The following is a 24,233-nucleotide window of genomic DNA, read 5'->3' on the forward strand; positions in this document are numbered from 1 at the left end:
AGATATTGAGTGGATAGCCTAAGGGGTGCAGATCTCACTTCCGTACGGTGCCAGAGTTTGGGCAAGTACTTTTTAAGAACCACACACAAATTCAATTCATTGGGCTGGAGCAATTTTATTATTACCTTTGCACTTATTTCAATTTTATTATTAACTTATTTACGGGGTTTACTCCCCACCGGAGGAACCCCCCCCACCACACGCCATGAGGGCCGCGAGCAGGCCCCGACCCCCTCCCCGCCGCTGCCGTCCCCATGGCAACGCCGCCCCCGTCACGTGACCGGTCGCCGTGACAACGCCCCGCACGCTCCATTCATCCCCGCCAGCCTCGCTTCCCCCGTCACGTGACGCGCCCCCCCCCCCCCTTCCCCTCTTTCCGGGCCGCGCAGTGGGCGGGGCGGGCAGGGCGGGGGGAGAGGCGCTGCCGGCAAGATGGCGGCGCGCGCGGCGGGCAGCGCCTGAGGCCGGAGCCCGAGAGCCCGGCAGCGCCCGGAGCCCGGCGAACCCGCCGCCCGGGTCTCTCCCCCCCACACACACACACTTTACCGCGGGCCATGGAGAGCGAGGAGGAGCAGCACATGACCACGCTGCTCTGCATGGGCTTCTCGGACGCCTCCGCCATCCGCAAGGCGCTGCGCCTGGCCAAGAACGACATCAACGAGGCGGTGGCGCTGCTCACCAACGAGCGGCCCGGCCTCCACTACGGCGGCTACGAGCCCATGGACAGCGGGCACGGCCCGGCCGGCGGACACGGCTCCCCCGCCGGGGGGCAAGGGCACCGAGACGGGGACGGGGGCGGCGGTGGAGGAGGAGGAGGAGGAGGCGGCGGTGGTGGCGGAGGGGGCGGCGGAGGAGGGGGCTTCGACCCGCCGCCCGCCTACCACGAAGTGGTGGACGCCGAGGTGAGCCCCGAGGGAGGGCGAGGGGCTGGGGGGCGGTGGGGAGCCCCCCCGGAGCCCCTCGGGGTGCCCCGGCCTGTGGCCGTGCCCCCCTGTTTGTGTTTCCCTTACCTGCTATTGCATTATTTTCCTTGGCATTCAAGGAATGCGTCGCTGCCCCACAACCCCCCCCCCTCCCCTCTAGCCCCGTGCCTTCTTGCATAACCCAATAATCGACTGCACTCCGTACATATATATATTTTTAAACACCATTTCCTCTTTGCCAAGTGCAAATCCTGGGTGTTTTGGTGGTTTTTTTTTTTTTTTTGGATAGGCCATGAGTTCGCCCGTGGAAATACGGCGAGTGCAAGTGTTTTTAAAACAAAGGCTGCACCTCGTTAATTATAGCTGTGTTTTAAAAAGACGCCTGAAGCAGGAGGGCTGGCGAATGTCAGCCTCGCATGCTCCTTCCCCTTCCTCCCTGTTCTGCTTTTTTTCCCTCCTCTTCCACGCTTTTCCAGAACTCAGCTCCTTGGCCAGCAAACGCGCTGCTGGCTCTTGCTGTGCTGCCTGGAACGCGCTTGCAGCACTCACCTGTAAAGCCTTCTCCTCCTCCAGGTCTGTTCCTCTTCTCCAAAATTGCCCAGGTGCCTATGGAAAGAGCTAAGCCTGACTCAGGAGCCCAAGGGGTGAGAGCAGAACGGAGCAGCCCCGCTGTGTGGTCCCGGTACCCTTGCATGGTCTCTCTCAGTGGCCAACAGCAGGTGCCTAAGCACATGAATAACAACAGGCTCATGCACCTCAAACAGTGTCCTGGGGACATCCTGAGCCAGAAGGGATATCTTTCTGTGTGTGTATTTACCTATAAAAACATATATGAAGAATACATGCACATATCTGCGTGTACGTAGCTACACTTGCACGGATCATCCATATCCAGTCTTGGTGTGTTACCCGAAGTCCCCTCTTGCAGAACAGCGACCCTGTTTGCTGAATTAACTGGTTTAGATCCCTCACTGGTGTATGATGGTGATGTACGTGTGTGGAGTAAGCTGATTTGTGGGGCTGCACGTGTGCTGTGCAGAAGAGGAGTTGCTTGAAATTCCCTGACTGAAGCAACAGGGAACGAGTTTCGTGCCTTTGCTTTGGAGGGCTGCGAGAGAGTTCTGCTGGTGGTGTTCAGAGCTTGTTAGCTGTGAAGAGGGTGGATTTCCGTGTCAGGTATCTCGTGGTTACGGATGGGACTAACTGGGCTGTCAGTGTGACATGTACAGAGAAGCTGTCAGCGTAAGCTTCAGACAAGCGTGTTTTTTCCCCTTCTGTTCCTATTACAGATGACACTGACAACTATAAGAGGCTTTTTCTGTTATTTCAGTTTGTTTGTCTGATCAAACTTATACTTCAGTTTCCTTTGCCACCCGTGTTCTTGTTTGCTTTGATTTGTGCTCTTGTTAACCCCCAGGAGGGAAACCAAAATATTTGAATATATGCAAATGACTGCAAGTCCGCAAAATCAGCACGGAAGGATTGAAGTATCTTACTGCATGAACCTTTATATGAATTCAGGCCTCAGTTTAGTAATTGGATCCATTTATGTATGAACATCTGTCAGTTTCTGCACGTGTATGCATTACATTTTTGTCATGCAAGAGTTACCCCTGTAAAAGTCTTAAGATCTGGGATTATTTCCTCTGTTTATTTGCCTAATATCGCAGTGCAGCCTAACAGCTTTTGACATATTTCATAAAAAGGGGAAAAGAGAAACTGTACGTGATCAGTTCTCATTCTTTTTATTCTTCAGATGTACTGTGGAACTGCATTTAATAAACTGCATTATTATTTAGGTAGTTAATCAGTAGGAAGTTCTACATTCAGAACTTGTGGCCCGTGAAGCCCGTTCACAGACACCCCTATTACTCGTTGTAGGCACACACATCGTGTTGAAACCTTGTGAGTAGCACACCCGTACTATCTTGTGGCAACACAATTCAGATGTTATTTCTGTTTATCTTCCTGTCAATATCCTCTCCCCTTCTAACAGCTCTGAGAGCGTGCATTCCTCCCTCTCGTCGTAGTAGCAATTTTAATGCTTACTTAATGGGGAGGGATGTTTCTTGGTTTGATTTTCAGACGGTATGTATCAGTAATGTGCATGAACATACACATCAAATAGAGTACAGCCCTACTTTTCCCTTAAATAAATTTTTTTCTGCTCTTGTAATCTTTTTTTTCCACCACTAAGTGAATAAAAGTTAGGGGTAGATTTGTTATTTTAAGCATAACAGGAAGACTTCAGCCGTGCTGCAAGATGTGTGTATACCAGCACTATACTTCATGTGTGTGTTTTTTTTGGCTGAGTGCAATTTACTATGCAGAGAAGGGTAGCTTTATGAATGATCAGACACTTTGCATGTTCTCTAATCAGTAAAGAGCCCGTTATGTTTGCATATGCTTCCTTGGTTCTGTTATATAATGTTAGTCTGTTCTGTTCAGCAAGCACGGTGATCAGAGAAGGGTTTGTGTGTTGGTGCTCTCTGGGCATATCACAGCAACCCGATACATGTCTTACTAATAAAAATCTTACTAATAAAACCGTCTTCCCTTTGGGTAGGATAGTAAAGCCATGGCAAATCCTGTTTCAGTGGTCTAGGCTGCTTCAGGGGCTTCTGGAGGTGCTACAGGAGGCTGAATTTGGAAGACAGCAGCTGTGAACTGGCCAATGTGCACTCTATTTTATGAGACCTGAGATAAGGACACTCATAAACTCTCTTTAACAAAGGCTGAAACTTCAGTTTCAGCAGGCTCATGTCTTCCACAGAGCACACAACTGATTCAATTCTGAGTTAATGCCTGTGGAGTTGGTGCTGCTGGTGTGACTGTGCTTAATTAATTTGGAAGTAGGAAGGGGGCTTCACATTTCTTCCTGAAATCTCAGGAAGTTCAGCTTTAGGTTTCCCATTAGCTTGGTCTTTTGCCCTCTGCAGTGCTAAACCACTTTGACAGGCTGAGATCACCTGCTTTTCTAAGAGGTTACTTTGCCTGTTTGACACAACTTTTATGTTTCTGTCTGTTGGCTGAAGTGAATCTGATAAGTACATTTTGGCAAGAATCTGGGATTCTCTTCTGTTTATTCCTTAGGCAACGTACAGATTTTTACGCTGTGATCTGTGGAGTGAGATGGAAGGTTATACTCATCTTTCATGTGACTGACAGATAAGCTCTTCTGTGAACTGCTGCTAAGTCCATAAAATTTATGATGAAGCTATAAATGAACGTGATGACAAAGTTTGTCAGTGTCCACAAACTGTCCCGAGAGCCCTCAGTGCTGACGTTCACAAGCTGGGCACGAGTAGGATGGAGAGGGGCAGGCCAGGCAAATATGAGCAGGGAGCCTAAAATTGTGTTAAGGGTAGGAAGCCACTTACCCTGTTTGTATAACCCTTCCTGAAAAGAAATCTTGACTTGTTTTTAAACAGCTCCTGCGAGTCGTTGCTCTGACCTTTTGGGTAAATTGTGATCTGCGGGTTGTGTTACCTTCCAGCTATTCCTGTCTCCTTCAGCATGTGCTCCTTTGATGTTGTTTTTTCTTATTATTATTTTATTTTAGTTGAATGGGATCAAAAGCTCACATACAGCAGATTTTACTAGATGAAGTTTAACATAAAAACTTGTCCGAAATTGCTCTTAGAAGTTCTGTTTGATTTCAGGAGGAGGGGCTGTGCGGAAGGAGCATGCCAGCAGCAGTTTCTCACTCACTGGTCACACTGCAGGACTTTGGTGTGCAAACCCTCTGCCTCCTCCTGAGCTTCTAGGGTGTAAAATGAGGATAATGGTCTGTGCTGTGTGGGAATACTGCAGACACTGGGTTTGTGATGGTCTCTGATCCTTGGATGGAAGGAGCTCTGTTTATTTCAAGGCAAAAAAAAGCTATTTAGGATACACGATGGGCTTTACACTGCAGCTTTATAAATGTGAAGTCGGTCTCCTGTCCTGTAAGTAGAGTTGAGCTTCATAAAAGTGACTGCTGCTGGCGTTCTCATGTGGAAGTTTTACAGTGTGGCTTGTCTAGGAATTGGCCTTGTAAAGCAATTAAGCAATCAAATAAAGCTCTGTGCTGCGTTCTGGCGCTGGGTCCTGGCGGGCTGCCACCACAACGTCAAGTGGAATTAGTACTTCAGCACTCCTGGGTTTCAGCATCTCTGCTCTCAAAAATGACACCCGTGGTCCTGGGGTGGCCAGAACCTGAAAGGAGGAGGGAGGAGCTGCTGCTACATCGGTGCTTTCTTGGGTTTAGAAAGAAAAATGCCTGCTTAGTCAGTGTTTATCCAGCATGATAGTAACAGAGATGCTACAGGAAGGTGCTGAGAATGGGGGTAATACCGAGAAGGGAGGCTCATTAAGAGTAAGCTTTGTTTGAAATACTTTATAAGCCATTTTATCATATAATGTGAAGGAATCTTTGGGTTAAGACCGGCACATCACAGTTACTGGGACATCAGTGATGGTGATGCCCACGGAGGCAGCAGGCAGCTCTGCAGCCGGCTCCTCAGCTGGGCAGGAAGCATCTGATAAAATGTTCTCTGGAGGCATTTGCTGGTCATCTTCCCAGTTTAAAGTGCTATTCTGTGGCAGCTGTTTAATAAGGAAGTGAAACGCGGAGGAAGAAGGAGTATAAAAACAAATTAGCCAGTGTTAGAATTTAATTCCAGCAAATCATTTGGATTGCTTTTGGGTTCAGGCACAGTAGCTCTTTGTATGAAGAGGGCAAAGATGGAAAGGAAGTGCCTGTTCCTTTTGTAAACTCTCAACTCGAAAAAACCACGCATTCCTGCTGCCATAGGAGAAGCCTTTGGTATGTATGTTTCAGTTATGCTTCGTGGGCCAAATTAAAGCCCTGGTGTACTCAGTGCTTCTTGCTGCTTGCCCTTCCTGCTCGCTCCTGTGCAGCACTTCTCACTTCTGTTCTTCCGATGCCCGGCAGAGCGGTCTTGGTTGGAAGATGCTTAAAGGTTTTGGTCCTAGTTGTTAACCACAGCTTTGCAGTCAATGGTATGCTGCGGGACTTGCACTCAGCCTTGTTGCCAGCTGCTTTTTTGGTACTAGTTTGAGCTCTCCCTTCCAGATCTTGAGCGCTGGTCACAGAAGTGTTGTGCTAAATCCTTTATCTTGTGCTTCTGCAGCACTGCTCTGTTACTGCCTGGTGTTCTGGCAAAGGGGAGTAGAAGTAATGACTTAATTTTAGGCACTGAAATGCCAAACACTTGTGATTCACTGTTTTATTGTATTAAAGCACAATGTTTATCTGATACCACACAAAGTTATTTTGAGATATTTGGAGATCAGCAGTGTTTTTGTGCCTAGGAAAACTCGAGGGCTGGGAGGAATAATGGTACCAACTCAGTGCCTGGATGTTTGTACTTACTTCAAGGGAATAAATTACTTAAATATTTCAGACAATACTGAAACCACGTGTAAGATAAGCGTGTGTTTGCCCTGATTTCTTACGAGTGCCTTTCTTAACAGAGCTTTCCGTGACCTTTCCCTGGCCTACAGCTTGTTATCGAGCTTGGAAAGACGTTGCTGAAAGTGCTCGTAACAAGCCTGATTCCACTGAATGCTGGGGTAGTTGTAATGCAAAAGGTTTCTAGGTTGTTTTGAGTTAAATGGATCTTCTAATTTAAACAGGATTTTTACCGAGCCTTGATTCTCGTTGCTGTAACACTTAGCGCTGAGTTCATCTCGGAACAACGAGGGAAGTACATTGGGGAATATTGCGTGGTAACGTTGCATCACTCTGGAAAACAGGGGTACAGTTCAAGCACTGTTTTTAGAAAATCCTAGTTGGTTTCTAGCTTTACTGATTTCCCCCTCCCAACATCCATTTCACATTGTGTTCTTCTCAATTTTCTATAGCTTTTGGGGTTTGAGAGGCGGGGAGGAAGCTGTGTTTGTTGTAGATGACTTTTTATAATCCTTCATGTGTACTAAGGGGGGTTTAGTCCCACCAGGCACTCCTGACAATGCACTCGTATTACTCTCAGCTGAGGTCAGGTTCCAAAACATTGTGTGAAAACAGTCACTAAATAAATCAGATCTTTTTTGGAAGGGATTTACAGTGAGGTGAGAATCTGAATCAGCTCTGATTAGATGGGCTACATAACACAGGATTTGTTTTCCTTTAGTGGTAGACTAGGATCATTACTTCCTATTAACGTGATTAAGTACTAATATTAATTACTAATATTGACGCTTTGTGTAATGTAATGCATAGCACAAATGTGAGCTTAAGGGCTTAATTCCGCTGTGAAAAGAATAAAAGTGTGATATATCTAACCAACAAGGTTACTTTCTCTTAGCAGAACATAAATAACAAAAACCATTCCTTTCTGTCACTTTACTCAGAAACTTTGAATACAGACACATTTTTATCCATAGAAAAAAATTAAGGGCAAGATACTATAACTGCCTAAGGTGTAAAACAGTTTATTTTCAAAGCACGGTAATTGTCTTAAATAGCTGTTCCTCAATAAAATATGTAGGGATATTTTCCAGATATGCCACTTAAATGGAGTTTAAAGAAGTCCCTGAAGCTCTGGGAGTACCGGTTTATAAAAAAAACCACTTCTGTTCAAATAAGAAAATATAAGTTTAAAAATCACTGTCTACCTCATGCTGGTGCTTTCCAGCCTAAGTGCAAAGCAGTGGCTTTGATTTATTTGGAGACCTTTACGATCGTACTCCAGTGAATCAATTCCAGGCAACAGAATATCCTCCTCCTAACAGTTAATTAAAATGAAGGGGAAAAAATGCCATCCAGGTGCAAAAGTAAAAGCTGCTTTAATCAGCAGTCTGGCAGATAGGACTGTCAAGTCGTGACTTCAGGATTCATAGCTTCTCCCAGAAGTTGATGGACATAATAGATCAGGGAGTAGCGAGCTGTTCTTTCTCTTTTTATGGATATTTGACGTATTGCTTCTGTGTTGCCTCCACCTGAGCGTTTTGTGGTACTTTGCAAAACACCAGTGAATCGTACATCAACCTGCTGGGGCAGAGGGAAGTGTCATTACTGACACTCTGCAGCTGGGGAAAGCTGAAGCACTCACAAATTGATGTCCTCGTTATTGGTTAGTATATCTGTGATAAAAGTGAAAGGAGGGCCTAGAATTTTTTGTCTTTTAATTCTGACTTTAAGGATTTTGTTTTTCATTGCTGCTTTTCAGGGCAAATAACTTGATTCTGTTTGTTGACATGTGGTGACAATATACAAATCGCTTTTTTAGCAATACAATGAAACATCAAAATCCTGTTGGCTGCAAAATGCTGAAATCACATGAAAATCACTTACTAAAGAGGCACAAGGGAAGAAAACGGATCTGCTGGTACCTTACAAACTCTGATCCTATTGCTCATTGAAAGAAACACAACTTTCTGGTTCAGTTTCAGGGATTATACTAGATTCAAGAGCACCTAATGGAACTTGGCTCTAGTGACACTGGATTGCGCTGGTAGCCTTCTATCAAAATCAAATTAACAAATTTAATTTGTAACTTGACTGTAATTTCATTGCTAGGAGTGCCAATTAACATCAAAATACCCTCTTAAACTCCATGTTATTTTATGTAAAGTGACTGGTGTGGTAAGCGTCGGTGGCTTTAGTTAAACGCTGTGTGATGAGTTAATTAGCTGAATGCTATGGGAATACATTTTGAAGCTTTGAACTGTGACCTTTCGGCAATTGAAGTTAATTTATATTTCATTTGTGTGTGTCTTTTGTTCTGTGTTAGTCTGCCTTGGAAGGGTTTATGCTCAAACTTGGGTAACACACTGTTCATCAGGTATTAACAATTTCTTTATTCAGACTTGCAAACAACTCAGGGAGGTGCCAGGCTCCCAGAGTGACAATGTTGAATTGGCACTTGAAACTGTTTAAGTGAGAATATTTGTCTTGGGAATTTGTGTGCATGTATGGGTATAACTGCACTTGTGCACCTTGAAAATAAACCAAAAATAGCCCCGTGACCCTGCTAAAATGGAGGAGCCTTCAGGGTAGGAAGAGATACAGGCATGGAAGATGATGTTAAAGGTCTGTCGGTAATGCTTCTTGGTCTCGAGACTGGAGCTGCAGAAGGCAGCATTGTTGCAGAGCGTGTGATGTGCAATGTGATTTTTTTTTTTATCTCTGAAAACAGATGGCTCCTGAAAATTTTTGAACAATCAGTCTTTGGATGACCAGTTAACTGCCAGGACTAGTCTCACTGCTTTTGTACTGTTCTGCTGTTGGAAAGGATCCCTGTGAATCCTTAACTTGTCAGGTGACAGTTTCTGCATCAAAAAAATACATGGTTCCAGAAATGAGACCCAAAAAGCCTCCTTACAGGAAGCTGACATGGGCTTGTGTGCTGTTTCTTTTCTTGTATAGCATATTTTATTTAAAAGCATATATTTCACCTTCGGAAGGACATTAGTAGGTTCTCTCATGACAGTTTCTGCCCCTGTTACAACATGCTAGCTGTGGTTACCTGTTCAGAGCCGTGATCTGTTGCTCTTTTGACATTGACAAATGCAAATAGGGTCTTTGCTGGGTGTTGGTTAGTGAGACAACATAAAATCATAGAAGAGCTTATGCTGCACCTTGCAACTTTAATAAATCCCTCACTTTAAAGAGCAAATTGATTTAGAAGTTGGATGGGGAGCTGCTTGATTTTTGTGCAGAAAGACACTAATTATGAAAGAGCAGCAATATGTTTTTAGAGAGACTTACTCAGACAAGGTATGTTGTATGAAGTGAGATTCAGTCTGCAGAAATATGCACTGAGCATGGAGATACTCTCCGAGGGCATTAGCTTTGTTAATGGTCTGAAGCGGAGTGCGAGTTTGACTTTTAAACTACCTGGGCATAGATTTGAGCACGCTGCAGGTTTCGTGCTAGCTGTGAAGCTGCTTTAATGTGATACATTCTAAAATTAATCCATAATTAATCTTGACACTTTCTGGGAAGGATTTTAGTAGCAGAAAACTGACGTGTAAGAATGCCTTGTCATCTGTAATTAACAGAACGTGCCAAAGACGTGCTCCTTCAGCACAGACGGCTCCCTTTGTTATTAGGGCAATATTTCCAGTACTGCACTCGCTGTTACTGCTTGTGTAAAAGATCTTTTTGCTATGTTGCTGGTAGACTCAGTACAGCAATAGGCCAGCCGTGTTTTTAGCCCAGCTGTTACGGTCATGTCCTTGTATGTGAGTGCACAGCGAAGAAGAGGTATTACTTCACTCCTCGCGAATTTCCGTAATACTGCAGGCACTGGCCGTGGCCTGTGGGGAGAGAAATAACGAGCAGCTCCCCTGAGATGCAGATGGGGAAACAGAACAACAACACGTGGAGTTTTTCAGCAGCAGTGAAAGGTCTGTGCTGCTGTTAGGCTGCACCTCTTGGTCTCGTAACACCCCACGGATATTTTTATTTAACATGAATACCTTCCTCTAAGGATTGGAGAAACCATAGCTAAGTTAATGTCACCATTTGTTGAGATGCTTTTTTGCTGTGCCACAAGTCTAGGCTGACATGCAGTCTGTTACCTAGTGACTGGATGTGCACGCTACAGTCAGTCTTCCTTTATGAAGCTAATTGTTGTTATCTGTACTGAGCCATAAGGGCTTTATTTATAAATGCACATTTGTTTTCTGCAGTAATTGATCCATGTTCAGTGGTGGGTATCCTCTACGAAAGCTGTAGATGTGTTTGATCACTACAACGGGATATTTCTTGGAGAACTTTTGCTTTTAAATACCTTCAGACTCTTCATTTGGTCCTTTGGACATCTCTTCTCCAAAAGCTCATGTACTTAAACGAGGGGTGAACTGCTAGATCAAACAGTGAACTGAGTATCCAGCCTAAAGGAAGTACAGATTCCTGCAGTGGTAAACTTGGGGCTGAATGTTTAGTAGAGGGTTGGGGAAGGTGCCACCTTGCTTCCCAAATCTGTTTTCTTTCCTGGGTACAATTTGGTGTCACTCCTATAAATGTTACTGCTGCTCTCCAGAACCTGTTATTAGGTACAGCACGTGTACTGTTGTTACCTGCGCCAATTAACTTTATAGGGTGCTCTCTATACAGCTGCTGTTCCGTTGGTGTCACCTTTTTGAGTCATTATGAAAGTGAATATGATGCATTTATGTCTTAATTAACAGGTCTAATCCTGCAATAGCAAGTGCAGGGAGAGCTGGACACACACTTCTCTACATAAATCTCATTCCTTGTGCGCTGCGTCCTCCCGAGCTCAGTTGTTTCTCTGGGCTTTTTTCTTTCTATTCTCTCCGTTCGCTTTTCTGGTGCTGTATTTTACTCTCAGATGTGTTTCCTGCGTGGCCCTGGCACTCTGAGCACTCTCCTGTTACCACCACACGCTCGTGTTTACCTCGGCCTCTGGCAGCCGCTGCCAGGCCTGCTCTGGGTGTCATCCTCCCTCCCGCCTGGACTCGGCCTTCTGGAAGCCAGAGAGCCCATGGGATCTCGGTGACACGTGGGGTAGCCAGTATCAACACGAAGTTTTAATATTAAAAAAAAAAAATAAAAGAGACATAGATAACTTGTGTAGTATCCTGTTTGGCACTCCTGAGGCAGTTACCTCATCTGGTGCGTAACGAAGAACGGGGGCTAATTCCAAGTGCTGCCTGTGCACAGAAATAGCTGCCCTTAGTGACACAGGCAACAAACCTGAAGAGCTGAGCTACAGCCTTGTGCCTGCTTCTTCCCCGTTTGCCTTCCAGAATGCTTTCCAGTAACTTATTTTGACTTCAGGAGTTGTAGCTTCCTTGCTGAGCAACTATACCTGAGACTTGATATTTTCTTTACGTGATTAGCTACTAAAAAATCCTGATCAACTGGATTAGTCTAGTTTATTTTCGATGTGATTGGGTGAAGGGGTAAAATTGGCCTCCCTTAAAATAAGCTATTTCATCATCTCCAGCAGTTGTTGAACAGAAGATTAATACGCACGCTTCTGTGAAGATCAGGGCTTATACTCTAAAGTCTCTCAGGGACTAGAAGCACTTAGCACTTGGCTCTAGGATCTGATATGCTAAGGAACAAAATTTGCCACTTAGAGACGATTAGCAATTAGTCATGTAAACATAGCAGTTATCACCTACACGAGATAATAAAGATATGTAATCAATTCAAATTGAAATACTAAATTTTGCTTTGGAAAACAGAAGCAGTCTAAGGGTTGCTGAGAATTTGACATGCTGCTTATAAGCACAGCCATCTCTTCTGAAGCTAGTAAATCCTTTAAAGTGTCAAGGATAGATTTAAAAATTGCTTCACTTGAATTTTTTATTCACAGAAAAATGATGAAAACGGGAATTGCTCTGCAGAAGGCATTGAGTTTCCAACCACCAACTTGTATGAGCTGGAGAGCAGAGTTCTAACAGATCACTGGTCCATACCCTACAAGCGGGAAGAATCTCTAGGCAAGTGCCTAATTGCATCCACCTATCTAGCAAGACTAGGTAAGTGCTATTTTTACACACCTAAAGATAATCTGTTCAGATTTCATAGACATATGGTGCGCAGTTATGCCTTTTGTATTAATTTTGCAGTCGTTAGCACCCAGCAGAGTGATCACATTTCTGTGAAAGTGGATACCAATGAATTATTCTATCTAACACTGTAAAAGGAGTGTTGATCTCTTTTTTTTTTCTAAAGTAATTTGTTTACTTAAGCTTTTTTGGAGGAAAAAATGGAGCACGTGTTTCTTTATGTTCTAATGATTATAGGAATTACTGTTTTTTCAGAGCTGAATTACTGACTCGTTTTTCATTGTGCTGGTAATTTTCCATTTGTAAAAAACAAGCTGTCATCTAAATTCATGCTGCACCAAGCTTGTGTAACTGGTTGTTTTTCCCTAGTGAAGTGCTTATAGTGCATTAGACCTGAATTTGTCTGTTCTGTATTCAGTACTTTGGCTGGGGTTAAGTGTGTTACGGAGATGACATGCCCAGCTCATGGTGTAATGAGAGTACGGGGCAGTTTTTCCAACATGCCTGACAGCAGCCAAAAGTGAGGTTATAATCTGTAGGAAGAATAAGAGTGGTTAGTGATTCTGGTTTGCGTTGTTGATTTTCGACGTGTGTTAAAAGGCTATGTGTAGATCTGCTTTTTTTTTTTTGGGTGGGGGGGTAGGAGGGGAAGGGGATATGAAGCACCAGGAATGGTCTCCACTTAGTATTAAATTTTGAAGAGAGGAATGTGTGTGGTACTACTCACGCTTGAAGAAGTTGCAAAAGATTAAACATTTGGAAACTTCTTATTTCTAAAAAGCAAGTTCTTTTGGCTCACATTCTTTTGTGACTGAAAATAACATAATGCTTAATAATCAATTAATAGTAGCTCTTCTGTTGCTGCTGGTTTTGGTTGGTGTATCCAAAAACTTGCACTGAATTTTCTGAGGTAATCTTAAAACACGTACTTCTTCCTTTCTGTGAAGGTCTTTCTGATTCTGATGAGAATTGCAAGAGGTTTATGGACAGATGCATGCCTGAAGCATTCAAAAAGGTAAGTAGGTACATTACACTAATTTACTGCTTGTCTTTGAGTTGATCATGGTGGAAATAGTGTCTTTTAATCCAGGCTGATACATACTTTAGAAATTGTGGTAACCGGTGAATGTGTTGCTAGATAAAAATCATTCTGAAGTTGCAGTTCTGCAACTCTTGTATGTGTATTTTTTCACCTTTTTTCACTACTCTTCACCTCAGTGCTTAATGCCTAACCTGCCTCTCTGACTGTTCTTCTCTGGGTTATTGTGCATCTTCTCTGTGGAGCTCCCCAATCTAAGTTCAGAATGTGTTAAGTTATAATATGCTGGATTTTTTGCAAGTCAGTAATTGAGCCTGATTCTATTGTTTCTTAAAATGGTACAAAAAGTAATGGTATTTAAAATATCAAGCTCTTTAACTGTAAAGACAGCTAATGCGCAGACCTAGCAGAAATTAAATAATACTTGCAGATGGAAGCTTCAGGTCCTCTTTAACCAGCTAGGTTAGACCAGATTTAAAGACCGTGTTTCAGTAGGTGGAAAAGCAGCAATAATAGCTCTCTCTTCATGGTACATGTTCTTTGTTTTCCAACAGCAACTGCTCAAAAAGTGTGAGTCGGTAAATGGTTATTACAGATGAATCAGTGCAGCTCTGCGGAACGTGTACTTGAAGATTTAATAGTCATATGTTCATTCTGCAAACAGTTGCATATTGGCTGTTCTTTACAAAGGTTATAATCTTACCAGTGAGTGGAAATGGAAATCAGTTTGCTTTGATACATGCTAGTCTCTGTCACAAACTGATTTAAGGCATTCTTCAGTTAAATTACAAATTTAATTAACTCTTAAGCCATTAATGCAGAAAGAGGATACAAAATAGCACACCAGCCATTGATTATTACACTCTAAGGAAACATTTGCTCTGAGAACAATCTGGGGGGTGGATAAATTTCTCCTGTTTTACATGATTTTGCTCAAACTTCAAAATTTCTTTTTTTTTGGTAGCTGTTGACATCCAGTGCTGTTCACAAATGGGGAACTGAAATCCATGAAGGAATATACAACATGCTTATGCTGCTAGTAGACCTGGTTGCAGAAAGAGTAAAACAAGATCCTATCCCCGTGGGCCTGCTCGGTGTGCTTACAATGGTATTTGTCCCTGATGCAGTTTTTAATAACTATGGTGTTTTGAACTTTGGGATCCGTTTAAGTAATGTAGCAACTGAGGGTATACTAGGGCATTGGTGAATATCCTCAAAATGTAGAAGTCTCCACTAATAACTGTCATGAATTGTCCTGTGTTTTATGTGCAATATTAGGGTATTTAATTTTTAAGCTGCGGCTTCTTTTTATCCTATTTAAGCTGTATATTGTCAAAAATACTTCAACTGCTGTCACGTCAGTGTTTATTTTTTGAAAACTGGTACATTGAGTTCATCTGTCCCTTTATACGGATAGCTGACTCACATGGATATTCGATATTGTCTACATAGAACTGAAACTTTAGAATCCTTTGTACAGTAAGAACTGAGGGGCAGGAGGCAGGGGTCATTTGTTGAACTTTAGTTTTTGCTAGATCTTTAATTGTCAACTAAAAGAATGTTCAACTGAAAAAGTCAAATATTATCAGGGTAAGTTTTGGGACTGGTGTAAGCCGTGCTGTTAATTTCCATGGTGTTTTTCTTTCCAGGCCTTTAATCCCGACAATGAATATCATTTCAAAAATCGAATGAAGGTGTGCCAGAGAAACTGGGCAGAAGTCTTCGGGGAGGGCAACATGCATGCTGTCTCACCCATATCCACATTTCAGAAGGTGAGCATGGCATGCCCTAAGCTGCTCTGTAGGGTAGATGTTTTGGTTTCAGAAAAGATAGGTTAATAGGTACTTGTAACACAAGAAAGCTTAAAAGTGTGATCAAGAATTACAATAACCAGATCTTCAGTATATGTTGGTCTGTGGAAACGAATTCCCTTTATCCTCTCAGAATGTCCCAGTTCTCTGTTGGAAACTGGATTTAGAAATTGCTGTACTTTCCTGTCTGAAGTAACACAACACTCAGATGGGTAGATCTGTTGCATCTAAAGACTGACATCTGTTGAGCATGAAATGACCAGGATAACTCAAGGTGTACAGTTCCAGCAGAGAATTCATGCTTTTCTGTCACCCAGGTTTGGGATATCTTCATCAAACACTGGTGAGAAGCCAGTTTTTGAGGTTTGCATTGTCTTGTGGTTGCTCCAGACAGGTGGGTCTAAAAAAGAACCTCGATGTTGTTGATTTTTTTTCCCTTCAGGAAACATATTTGTGGCTGTAGAAAGAAAATTCTCCATCTGCTGCTTTGGGAAAGGTCCTTTAGTGATGTTCCACAACAGCTAATGTGCTATAAATATATTTGCTTGTGAGTCAGCAGCCACAGTGTGTATTGTTACCATAGCACATGGTCAGTGATGTCAGGTAGAATCCAAAAACGGATACTGCTAATGAGAACCTCCCAGAGCTCCAGCTACACACTTAGCAAAGGAGCTGTTGTAAACACACTGCTGTGATCTGTGAAATAACAGTGCGTGCCTTTAGGGTGTGGGTTAATGCACTGAATGTGTCTGTCCACATCTGTTCCAGAGACAAGTGTTTGTTGCAGCTACTAATTTTTTAATGTTTTAATTTTTCAAGGAACCTCATGGGTGGCTGGTGGATCTGGTAAACAGGGTACGTAAATGCAAACCAAGCAGAAATGGTACTTGTCACTTGAATCCAGTGCTCTCCAAGTAATTTCCTCCTCTCCCCACCCTTGTTTTTCCCTTCTTTCCTCAGAGTGACAACCACAATAAATAGTTTAAAATGTTAATGCTGTCTGCATCTAGGGAAAGAGCCTTGCTAAACACATCCTGTGTTGCTGCCTTTTCCCTTGAGCACCTTTACCATAGCATGATAGCTATCTAGAAGAGATTAAAGTTCATCTTAGGCTTCAGTGATGTTTCTCAGTCAAATGTGCTGGGCCAACCTAAGGGGCTTTATAAGGTCTAGCTTTTGTCACTACATCCATTTTTACCCAGAACGCTTTGTAGCTTGATGTTTAAGCTGGGACCACATGTAACTGCATTGCATTCCCACTGTGTCCCTGAATTCTCATGAAAATGTAAAGCTTATGTTGCATGTGATGTTATGGTGGAGGATACTCGTTGTCCTGTAACTTTGAGTGGAGTATTTTCTGTAACAGCATATTTGAAAGATAAAATACTGTAGGTCGCTAGTATAATATTGATTATTTTATTTCAGTTTGCAGAGTTGGGTGGATTTTCAGCAATTCAGTCCAAACTCAATTCAGAAGATATTGAGCTTGGGGTAAGTTCATTGTTCGTCCCTAGACTCCTCTCTTTCCATTAGTCACTTCATATAGAACCAGTAACATCATTTTTGGCAGTGCTCTTACCTTTACTTTGGTACAAGAGCAATCCTCCCACATAGCCCTGGAGGAATGCTGTCACACCGGAGGTCAGATGAGGCTGTGTGTAAGAGTCCTGACTAAAGAGACCTCTTGAGGCTTCAGAGGAAAGAGGGAAGGGTTAGCATGCTTTTCTGTCTAACGTTCAGCCTTCCAGTTAGACATTGATCAGTCTAGTTTCACTGCATATTCACCAGTAGGTTGCTGGTTTTCTGATTACTTCAGCTTTATCTGCATTTAGCTGGAAGTGAATTAACTTTTGTGCATTATAGAAATCATTTTTTAAGAAAAAATCCTTAGGAAGACAGATACTGTCTAATCTTAAGCAACTTTTCAAAAGCTGTGTCTAAAATCAGTCTTAACAGTTCTAAACTATTTTTTTGGTGGCAAAGCTTAACTTCTTTGTTTTCAGCTTCCTAACTTGACTTCATATCTTTTTTTCAAGCTGTGAAGAACGAGGCCAAGGGAAAACAATGTAATTTAGAATCTTGTCTCCAAGTATAAAATTAGTCTGTTTTCAATGAACTGTCATATTGGGAGAATTGAATTTCTTTTCTTAGAGTATTAATACTTGCTGCTTTATGAAAGGATAAGTTCTTATATAAGCATGGCAGAAGAGTAAGAAAATTCAATTTAAATCCTGATACTCCAGTAGAAATTTTGACTGTTTAATGAGTAATAACTACTTGTTTAGGGAGTCTCGTTCAGCATCACTAAACTTAAGACTTTGATTGCAGCGGGGCATATTCAATTTCATTCATAATTTTTGACCCACTCTTAGTAGAAGCTAGGTTTAATATTCTTCATTGGCGAATGTCTTTACACACTTAATTTCCTGATGACGGATATCGGTTGAAAACCTTGGGTTGAAATGAGCTGGACATGTATGTATATGACACATTTGCAAAAGCTTTCTGCCATTTCTTTGGAAAAGAAATTCACCATATGGCTTTAAACTTAAGTCTTGTCTTCCCACTTCTCATTGCTGTTAAGCAACCAAAATGTGATGCGCCCTTTTTGTGTCTGATTATTTCTCTGGCTGAAACAGGATTAGACAGAAGACTGGACAGAATGATGAGAGGACTGATACTAATGAAAAATGGGAAGGCATTTTTAATTTCAGGCGAAAATATATATTGTATTCTACAGCATACAGTAATGTCTCTTTCCTGAACCATGCATTGTTGCAAAGGAGTTACATTCTAAAATCAATTTATATGTACTGTTGTTTTTTTCTTTCTTCAGGCAATCTCTGCATTAGTTCAACCATTTGGAGTTTGTGCAGAATATCTGAACTCTTCTGTAGTACAGGTAAAATGTCTATTATGAATTCTTTTCAGCAAATACAAAAGCCTTGAAAAATGTGACTGGTCATTTGCTCAGATTTAGATCTATTTTAATACAGAAATCCTAAGCAGCATAGTGTCAGAAACACAAGTATGTGAGAATCTTTTTTCATCATAGCAACTTGAAAAATAAGAGGACTAAAAATGAGTTTGACTGTTGATGTGAAACTGGTGACCGATTCTAAAAAGCCTCCCAAATTCACCTTGGATAAAGTACAGGAACCATTTTAAGAATCCTGAAGGCAATCAATAGAGGGCTCAGACAACATTCAAATTCTTTTTCCAAGCACAGTGATCTTTAATTGTCTATCAACATTTGCAATGGTGAGAAATTTTGGGACTGCTCTTAGTAAGCTTCATCAGTGTAAAGCATGCAGGGAAAGAATACAGTGTGATGGATAGATTTTTGTTTTTTATTTCTTTTTCTGACAGAGATAGAGCTCATGGTTATGAGAGTTTAGACTGTAAAAAGTGTGATACAAGAAAAAAAAACACACCATGATCTCTGTAAACTTGCAAATGTGCTCTAGGTTTTACATCTACATTCACTAACAAAAAGCACCGGTTTAATAAATAACAAAGCCTTTATTTGAAAAGGATATATTTTAGGAGCTAATGGGGGTCAAAGGGGCATATGCATCTAATAATTGATGCACTTTGAAATGGGTTTGGGGCAGGTTGGGGTCATCTGTAAACCTGTTGTGGTCTCAAGTAGTTTCTTAGTCTAGGTGCTTCTTTTTTCTGGACTTAACTTGCAGGATAGTTTTATATATGTTGCACGTGTTGCTCTATGTTTAAGATAACTGACTTTCAGTTAAGTATTTCATTTTGCTGCAGCCAGATATGCTGAGTAATGTAATTCATTTCAGGAAACATAAAATGATCTTCATGCCTTTTTCTCTCATTCTTTTTAGCCCATGCTTGACCCAGTCATTCATAAAATGATTAAATATGTACAGAATGTAGAAGAGAAGGACTTGAAAGACAAGGTAATGTTTTATAAATGAAATAATTAAGAACTTTCCGTATGTTGTGGAAATGATGTCTGTGTAGACTAGAACAAAATCTTATTCTCACTTACAAAAATACAGCCTGTTCTGAATTCTGAGTGACTTAGCTCAAAATATTGAAACGTAGCTAGCCTGCATTTACCCAGTTTTTCATAAATCCCTTTTACTAATTAGATACTTAATGTTTTCACCCTTTTAAAAATATCTTCCCAGTGTTACTGTCAAATACATTTTTGTTGGTCCCCTTCTGCAGTGTACTGATTGCTCACTTTTCTAATTTTGCTTGAAGATGCATTCTGTTAAATTCTTATAACTTCTGTGCATACAACTGTTGCGTTATCTGTTTGCTTCTAAAAATCTTGCAACTGTTGTTTAAAGTGGTGTCCCTGCCCACAAGGGGGGGGGTGGAACTAGATGATCTTTAAGGTCCCTTCCAACCAAAACCATACAACTATCTGAAATTTCCTTGTAACTTGTGATTGCCTCATATTGCACTGAATTTGGCATCCAGCTGTAATAAACTTGAGTACTGACTTTTTACTTACTTACTTTTGTTAATTACATACTGGAAATTATGCATAACAGAGGAGCAATTCAGTGCACCAAGCTGTAGCAGGAGAGTTCACTTAACAAAAGCTTTTGCTGTCTTAAAATTTCCAATGTATAAGTAACACTTCCAGATATCTGTAGCTTAAGTAGTGGATCGCTAAACCTACTGTTTGTGTATTATTGAAGTCTGAAACTGAATACTAAAACCAGTACTGCCTCTTATTTGTCTTTTTTTTTGTTGTTGTTTTTGTTTTGTTTTCAACAGAGACTAGTCAGTATCCCTGAGCTCTTGTCTGGCATCAAACTGCTGTGTATGCGCTTCCAACCTGATTTAGTAACTGCAGTGGATGATTTACGGCTGGACATTCTGTTGCGCATGTTAAAATCTCCTCACTTCAGTGCAAAAATGAATTCCCTCAAAGAAGTAGGTTTGCTACATGTGGGTGTGTTTGTGTGCGCACATGCATGTGCGTGGGTGGGATGGGTTGTTGGTAAGTTGCTAAAGCCACAACCTTAAAAAGGAGGGTGCAACATCTTACAAATTCTGTTGCCTTAGCAAAAGCTCATAAATACCAAAACAAATTCATGTGACAGGAATTGCTTGTAATATTAGTAGCTACTGAAAGGACTGCGGTCTTCCAGTTAGAAAACTACACGTAATTTAAACTTCATTTATAAGCAACAGTGTATATCATTCCTTCAGTACTCAATCTGAGATCATGCTTATAATTCTGAGATACTGCTTTTCTCTTTTTCCTGTTGTGAGGAAAAGGGAGAAAAAAAGGGCAGGGAGAGGCAACTTAATCTTCAATTGGTGTTCTCAGGCCAGATGTATCAGATCATTATGCTATGTAGTTGTATTTTTTATTATGGTTGGTGTGTGGGCATTGTAGTAGTGTCTAGGAGCTGAAGTTTATGGAACAGGGCTCTTTCTGCTAGGCTCTTAGATAAAAGTAAGAGAAAACATTTTCTTTTTCCTGGAACTTATGGTTAAGTATAGAGTTGTTCATTCACTTCTTCCTTCCAGAAATTGTTCAAAGAAGACCTTTTTTAGTATGCAGACACTCTTAGGGTGTTTTAGAGTCCTTCTTCTGGGCTTTTTGCTTCTCTACTTAAGGGAAAATTGAAATACTAAGCCTCATTGCACTGTGCTTCTTAATCTTAAACACTGTATCCTTGGTGAAGTTACAAAAGCACAGCTTTTGAAGGCTCTAGCATAAATGTACTTTCTCCACCTTTTCCCTAGAGTGATGAGCCTGTATCGGTTCTGTGTTTGATAAAAATAGGACACTAATTTGAGTATCACAGGCAGAAGCCTGAGATAACCCACTTCTGGTATATCTGTAGCAACATGCAGCCCAGGCAAGCTTTTCTGTGTCAGATCGGGAACAAGAATCTGCTGCATCAGACCGATTCCTAGGAGGTGGGTTAGGAATTTACCGTTAAACAGTTTATTTAAAAAACAAAAATAATTGAAAGAAAAATTCTTCTGTGCTCAAAATATTTCAGGATTCACACTTAAGCTTCATAGAAAGCGTTTTGAATAGATTTCATTATAAGCACTTATAATGCATGTGCATCATTAGAATCTCCCATTTTGAAATTTTTAGGTAACCAAATTAATAGAAGACAGCACTGTGTCCAAGTCAGTGAAGAATGCAATAGATACAGACCGCTTACTAAACTGGCTAGTAGAAAATTCTGTCCTGTCAATTGCTCTAGAAGGTAAGTGCTTTCACAAAGATCTTTGGCATGTGCTTTGAATGTCTTAAACTTAAAAATTTGGTCCGTCCTTTAATACATTTGAGTGAAGCATTACTAACAAAGGAGTTCAAGGATTTTGTCATTGTCAAAACAGAGTGAGGATACCCAGCAGATTTCTGCTACTGTCATCTAGTTCTCTGACATTTGTGCAGATGTCTTCCGCTGTACCTGAGGTTTGTACTCACGTACCTACATGTTGGTTTTTTTAAACCTGTAGAAGAGCAGGAAAAGAGTTTTTTTTTTCGAAGCAGTAAGGCCATGTAGGAGTAGATTGCCATCAGATGTATGAAGTAAAACAAGAATAGAAGGAAGCTTGTTCTTTTTCCTTCTTTAGACTGGATTTTTTTGTAGCAGTAGATTGAGAATTTTAGGATAAAGATAACTTTATTCTTGTCCCCTTTAATGTAATTTGTTTGTTTATTCTTATGCATTTAATGTGTCTAATGGTTTAAATGAATTAATTCAATTGTTGTTCTTTATTTCATAGGTAATATAGACCAAGCGCAATACTGTGACCGTATAAAGGGAATTATTGAACTGCTAGGCAGTAAATTATCTTTAGATGAGCTTACCAAGATTTGGAGAATACAGGTAAGCAATCAAGATTAGACAGATGCTTTTAGGCTGCCTTGAAAAAATAAGTACTTTTTATTACCAAGTTCTTTAGCTGGTGGAATGTTAGCTGTTCATTTGTCTGCTTTATATTTGCTTGGCTCCTTCCATGAGAGACATAAGAGGTTGTCAATGTGCTTGAACACTGGTATAAATCGGTATATTAAAGAATCAGTGAAACAAGACTTAACGTTTTCAAGCCTCGGGCTGTCTACTGAAAGTCTTACAGGCTTGACCTTCCTCCCTTTTTGCAAGGAAGCTATTTTTTGCAGGGCCATGGCAGACCAGGTTGGACCACTGTTCTTTCCTGCTTTTGAGTTGCTTCTAATGACCTCTGTGCCAACAGAACAAGGAGCAGAGTCAGTTATTCCTAGCTTGTGTTTCTAACATGTCCAAAGCTGTTACATTTTTCATTAATAGAAATAGTAGAATAATGCTTACACTGAAGACTTTTCACTACCTCACTTGGGATTAAAACCTACCTTCTTGTGTTTTCCTTCTTCTTTCCAGTCAGGACAATCCTCCACTGTGATTGAAAACATACATACCATTATTGCTGCAGCTGCTGTGAAGTTTAGTTCTGACCAGCTTAATCACTTATTTGTCCTAATTCAAAAGGTAAGCTTTAACATAAATTTATGTTCCTTAGTAGGAGAAGTACTTAAAAATGTACTGAAAAAGGCAAGTGCCTTGCATACATTTATATCTTAGATATATAAATGTAAAGTAAAATGTATGTGTATATTAAAAAAAAAATGGCTGTAGAACAACACTTGTAATACTGATTTTTTTTTTTGTTAACCCAAAAACATAATTGCCACTATACTACTAATTGACTTAGATTTTAATGTCATGTATTCAGTGCAAAAGCACTTAAGTGAGATTTTAATATATCTGATCTCTTATAGCTTGTATTTGAAAAAAGATTGGGCAAATTGTTACTGTGGTTGCTAGTAAGAAAAATGAAGAAATACACGTGGTGGAAACATACTTGTTCTGTGTTTTGATTTTCCTGCAGTAAAACACAATTGTAAATTATATTTTTGTGTCCACTTGAGACTTAACAGACTGACAGTGTGTGCTGCTGTTATACTGAACGTTTCTTTTCTGTACAGAGCTGGGAAACAGAGAGTGATAGAGTGCGACAGAAGCTCTTGAGCCTGATAGGGCGCATTGGTCGAGAAGCACGGGTGGAAACAACCACTGGAAAGGCATGTGAATGTGATTTATTTTTTTTTCTTTATTAAACATGCGGTTTGTAGTCTTTGCACTTTCCAGGTCCTGATCGGTTTTGGATTTGTTCCTGTAGGTTCTGGAGGTCCTTTGGGAGCTGGCTCATCTTCCAACGTTACCATGTAGTCTCATTCAGCAGGCCTTGGAGGAACACCTGACAATCCTCAGTGATGCCTACGCAGTGAAAGAAGCAATCAAAAGAAGTTACATCATTAAATGCATAGAGGATATTAAAAGGGTTGGTTTATTATTTTGTCTTTTCCAAAAGCCTTAGCCTTCATGTTGGCCTCTTTTTTCAAGACATGCAAATTATGTGTCCCATCTGTAAGTTCTTACCTTGGGGAGTCCATGAGAGGGGTAGGCTTTGTGTGAGCCAGTTTGACCCCGAGACTTGTAGTAAGTCTCTTGCCTTTGTTTTAAACAAATTTTCAGCACAAGGAATGATCAGTTTATGGGAAACTACCAGGATGGGCCCAAGGTTAGAATTTGCAAATGGAACCACTATAAAGGTATGTCAGTATTTTAACTGTCCCGTTCACGTGAAAGCTTAAATTAGTTTTCTTTGAGTTAAGCATGTGTTTCTAGCATGTCTGCTAAGTCTCAATGCAAATCAATATTTAAATCATAGGAATTTTGTATTTCAATTAAAAAAACAAAAAAAATAACTTCTTGTCTAACATGGAAGTAGTCATTCTTGGGCCTGCCTGTGCTAAGAAGTGTTTGGCAGCAGCAGACACATGCATGGCTTAGTAGACTGTACCTACTCTATGCTGCACTGTTCATATAGCAGGCAGTTTTCTGAGATTTGCAAAAATTCTATCTTCTGTTGTTGGTTTTTTTGTGTTTTTTTTTTTTTTTTTTT

The 24,233-nt window shown here is 41.0% G+C and overlaps 1 protein-coding gene across 2 annotated transcripts in view; it reads left to right on the plus strand.

Annotated features, from left to right (window-relative positions):
- The first annotated feature begins 433 nt into the window (after positions 1-433).
- USP24 (ubiquitin specific peptidase 24) overlaps positions 434-24,233 on the plus strand; it is a 60,358-nt gene continuing 36,558 nt past the window's right edge. For both annotated transcript variants that reach the window (XM_032192086.1, XM_032192087.1), the window contains exons 1-15: positions 434-902; positions 12,221-12,386; positions 13,364-13,431; positions 14,420-14,563; positions 15,105-15,227; positions 16,086-16,121; positions 16,692-16,757; positions 18,103-18,168; positions 19,118-19,192; positions 20,028-20,186; positions 21,373-21,487; positions 22,014-22,117; positions 22,649-22,756; positions 23,254-23,349; positions 23,448-23,609. In XM_032192086.1, coding sequence (XP_032047977.1) covers positions 555-902; positions 12,221-12,386; positions 13,364-13,431; positions 14,420-14,563; positions 15,105-15,227; positions 16,086-16,121; positions 16,692-16,757; positions 18,103-18,168; positions 19,118-19,192; positions 20,028-20,186; positions 21,373-21,487; positions 22,014-22,117; positions 22,649-22,756; positions 23,254-23,349; positions 23,448-23,609 — 1,836 coding nt within the window. In that variant the 5' untranslated portion in view covers positions 434-554. The remainder of the gene's footprint in view (positions 903-12,220; positions 12,387-13,363; positions 13,432-14,419; positions 14,564-15,104; positions 15,228-16,085; positions 16,122-16,691; positions 16,758-18,102; positions 18,169-19,117; positions 19,193-20,027; positions 20,187-21,372; positions 21,488-22,013; positions 22,118-22,648; positions 22,757-23,253; positions 23,350-23,447; positions 23,610-24,233) is intronic.

This window comes from Aythya fuligula, chromosome 8 (genome assembly GCF_009819795.1).
Source record: "Aythya fuligula isolate bAytFul2 chromosome 8, bAytFul2.pri, whole genome shotgun sequence".
Classification (NCBI taxonomy): domain Eukaryota; kingdom Metazoa; phylum Chordata; class Aves; order Anseriformes; family Anatidae; genus Aythya; species Aythya fuligula.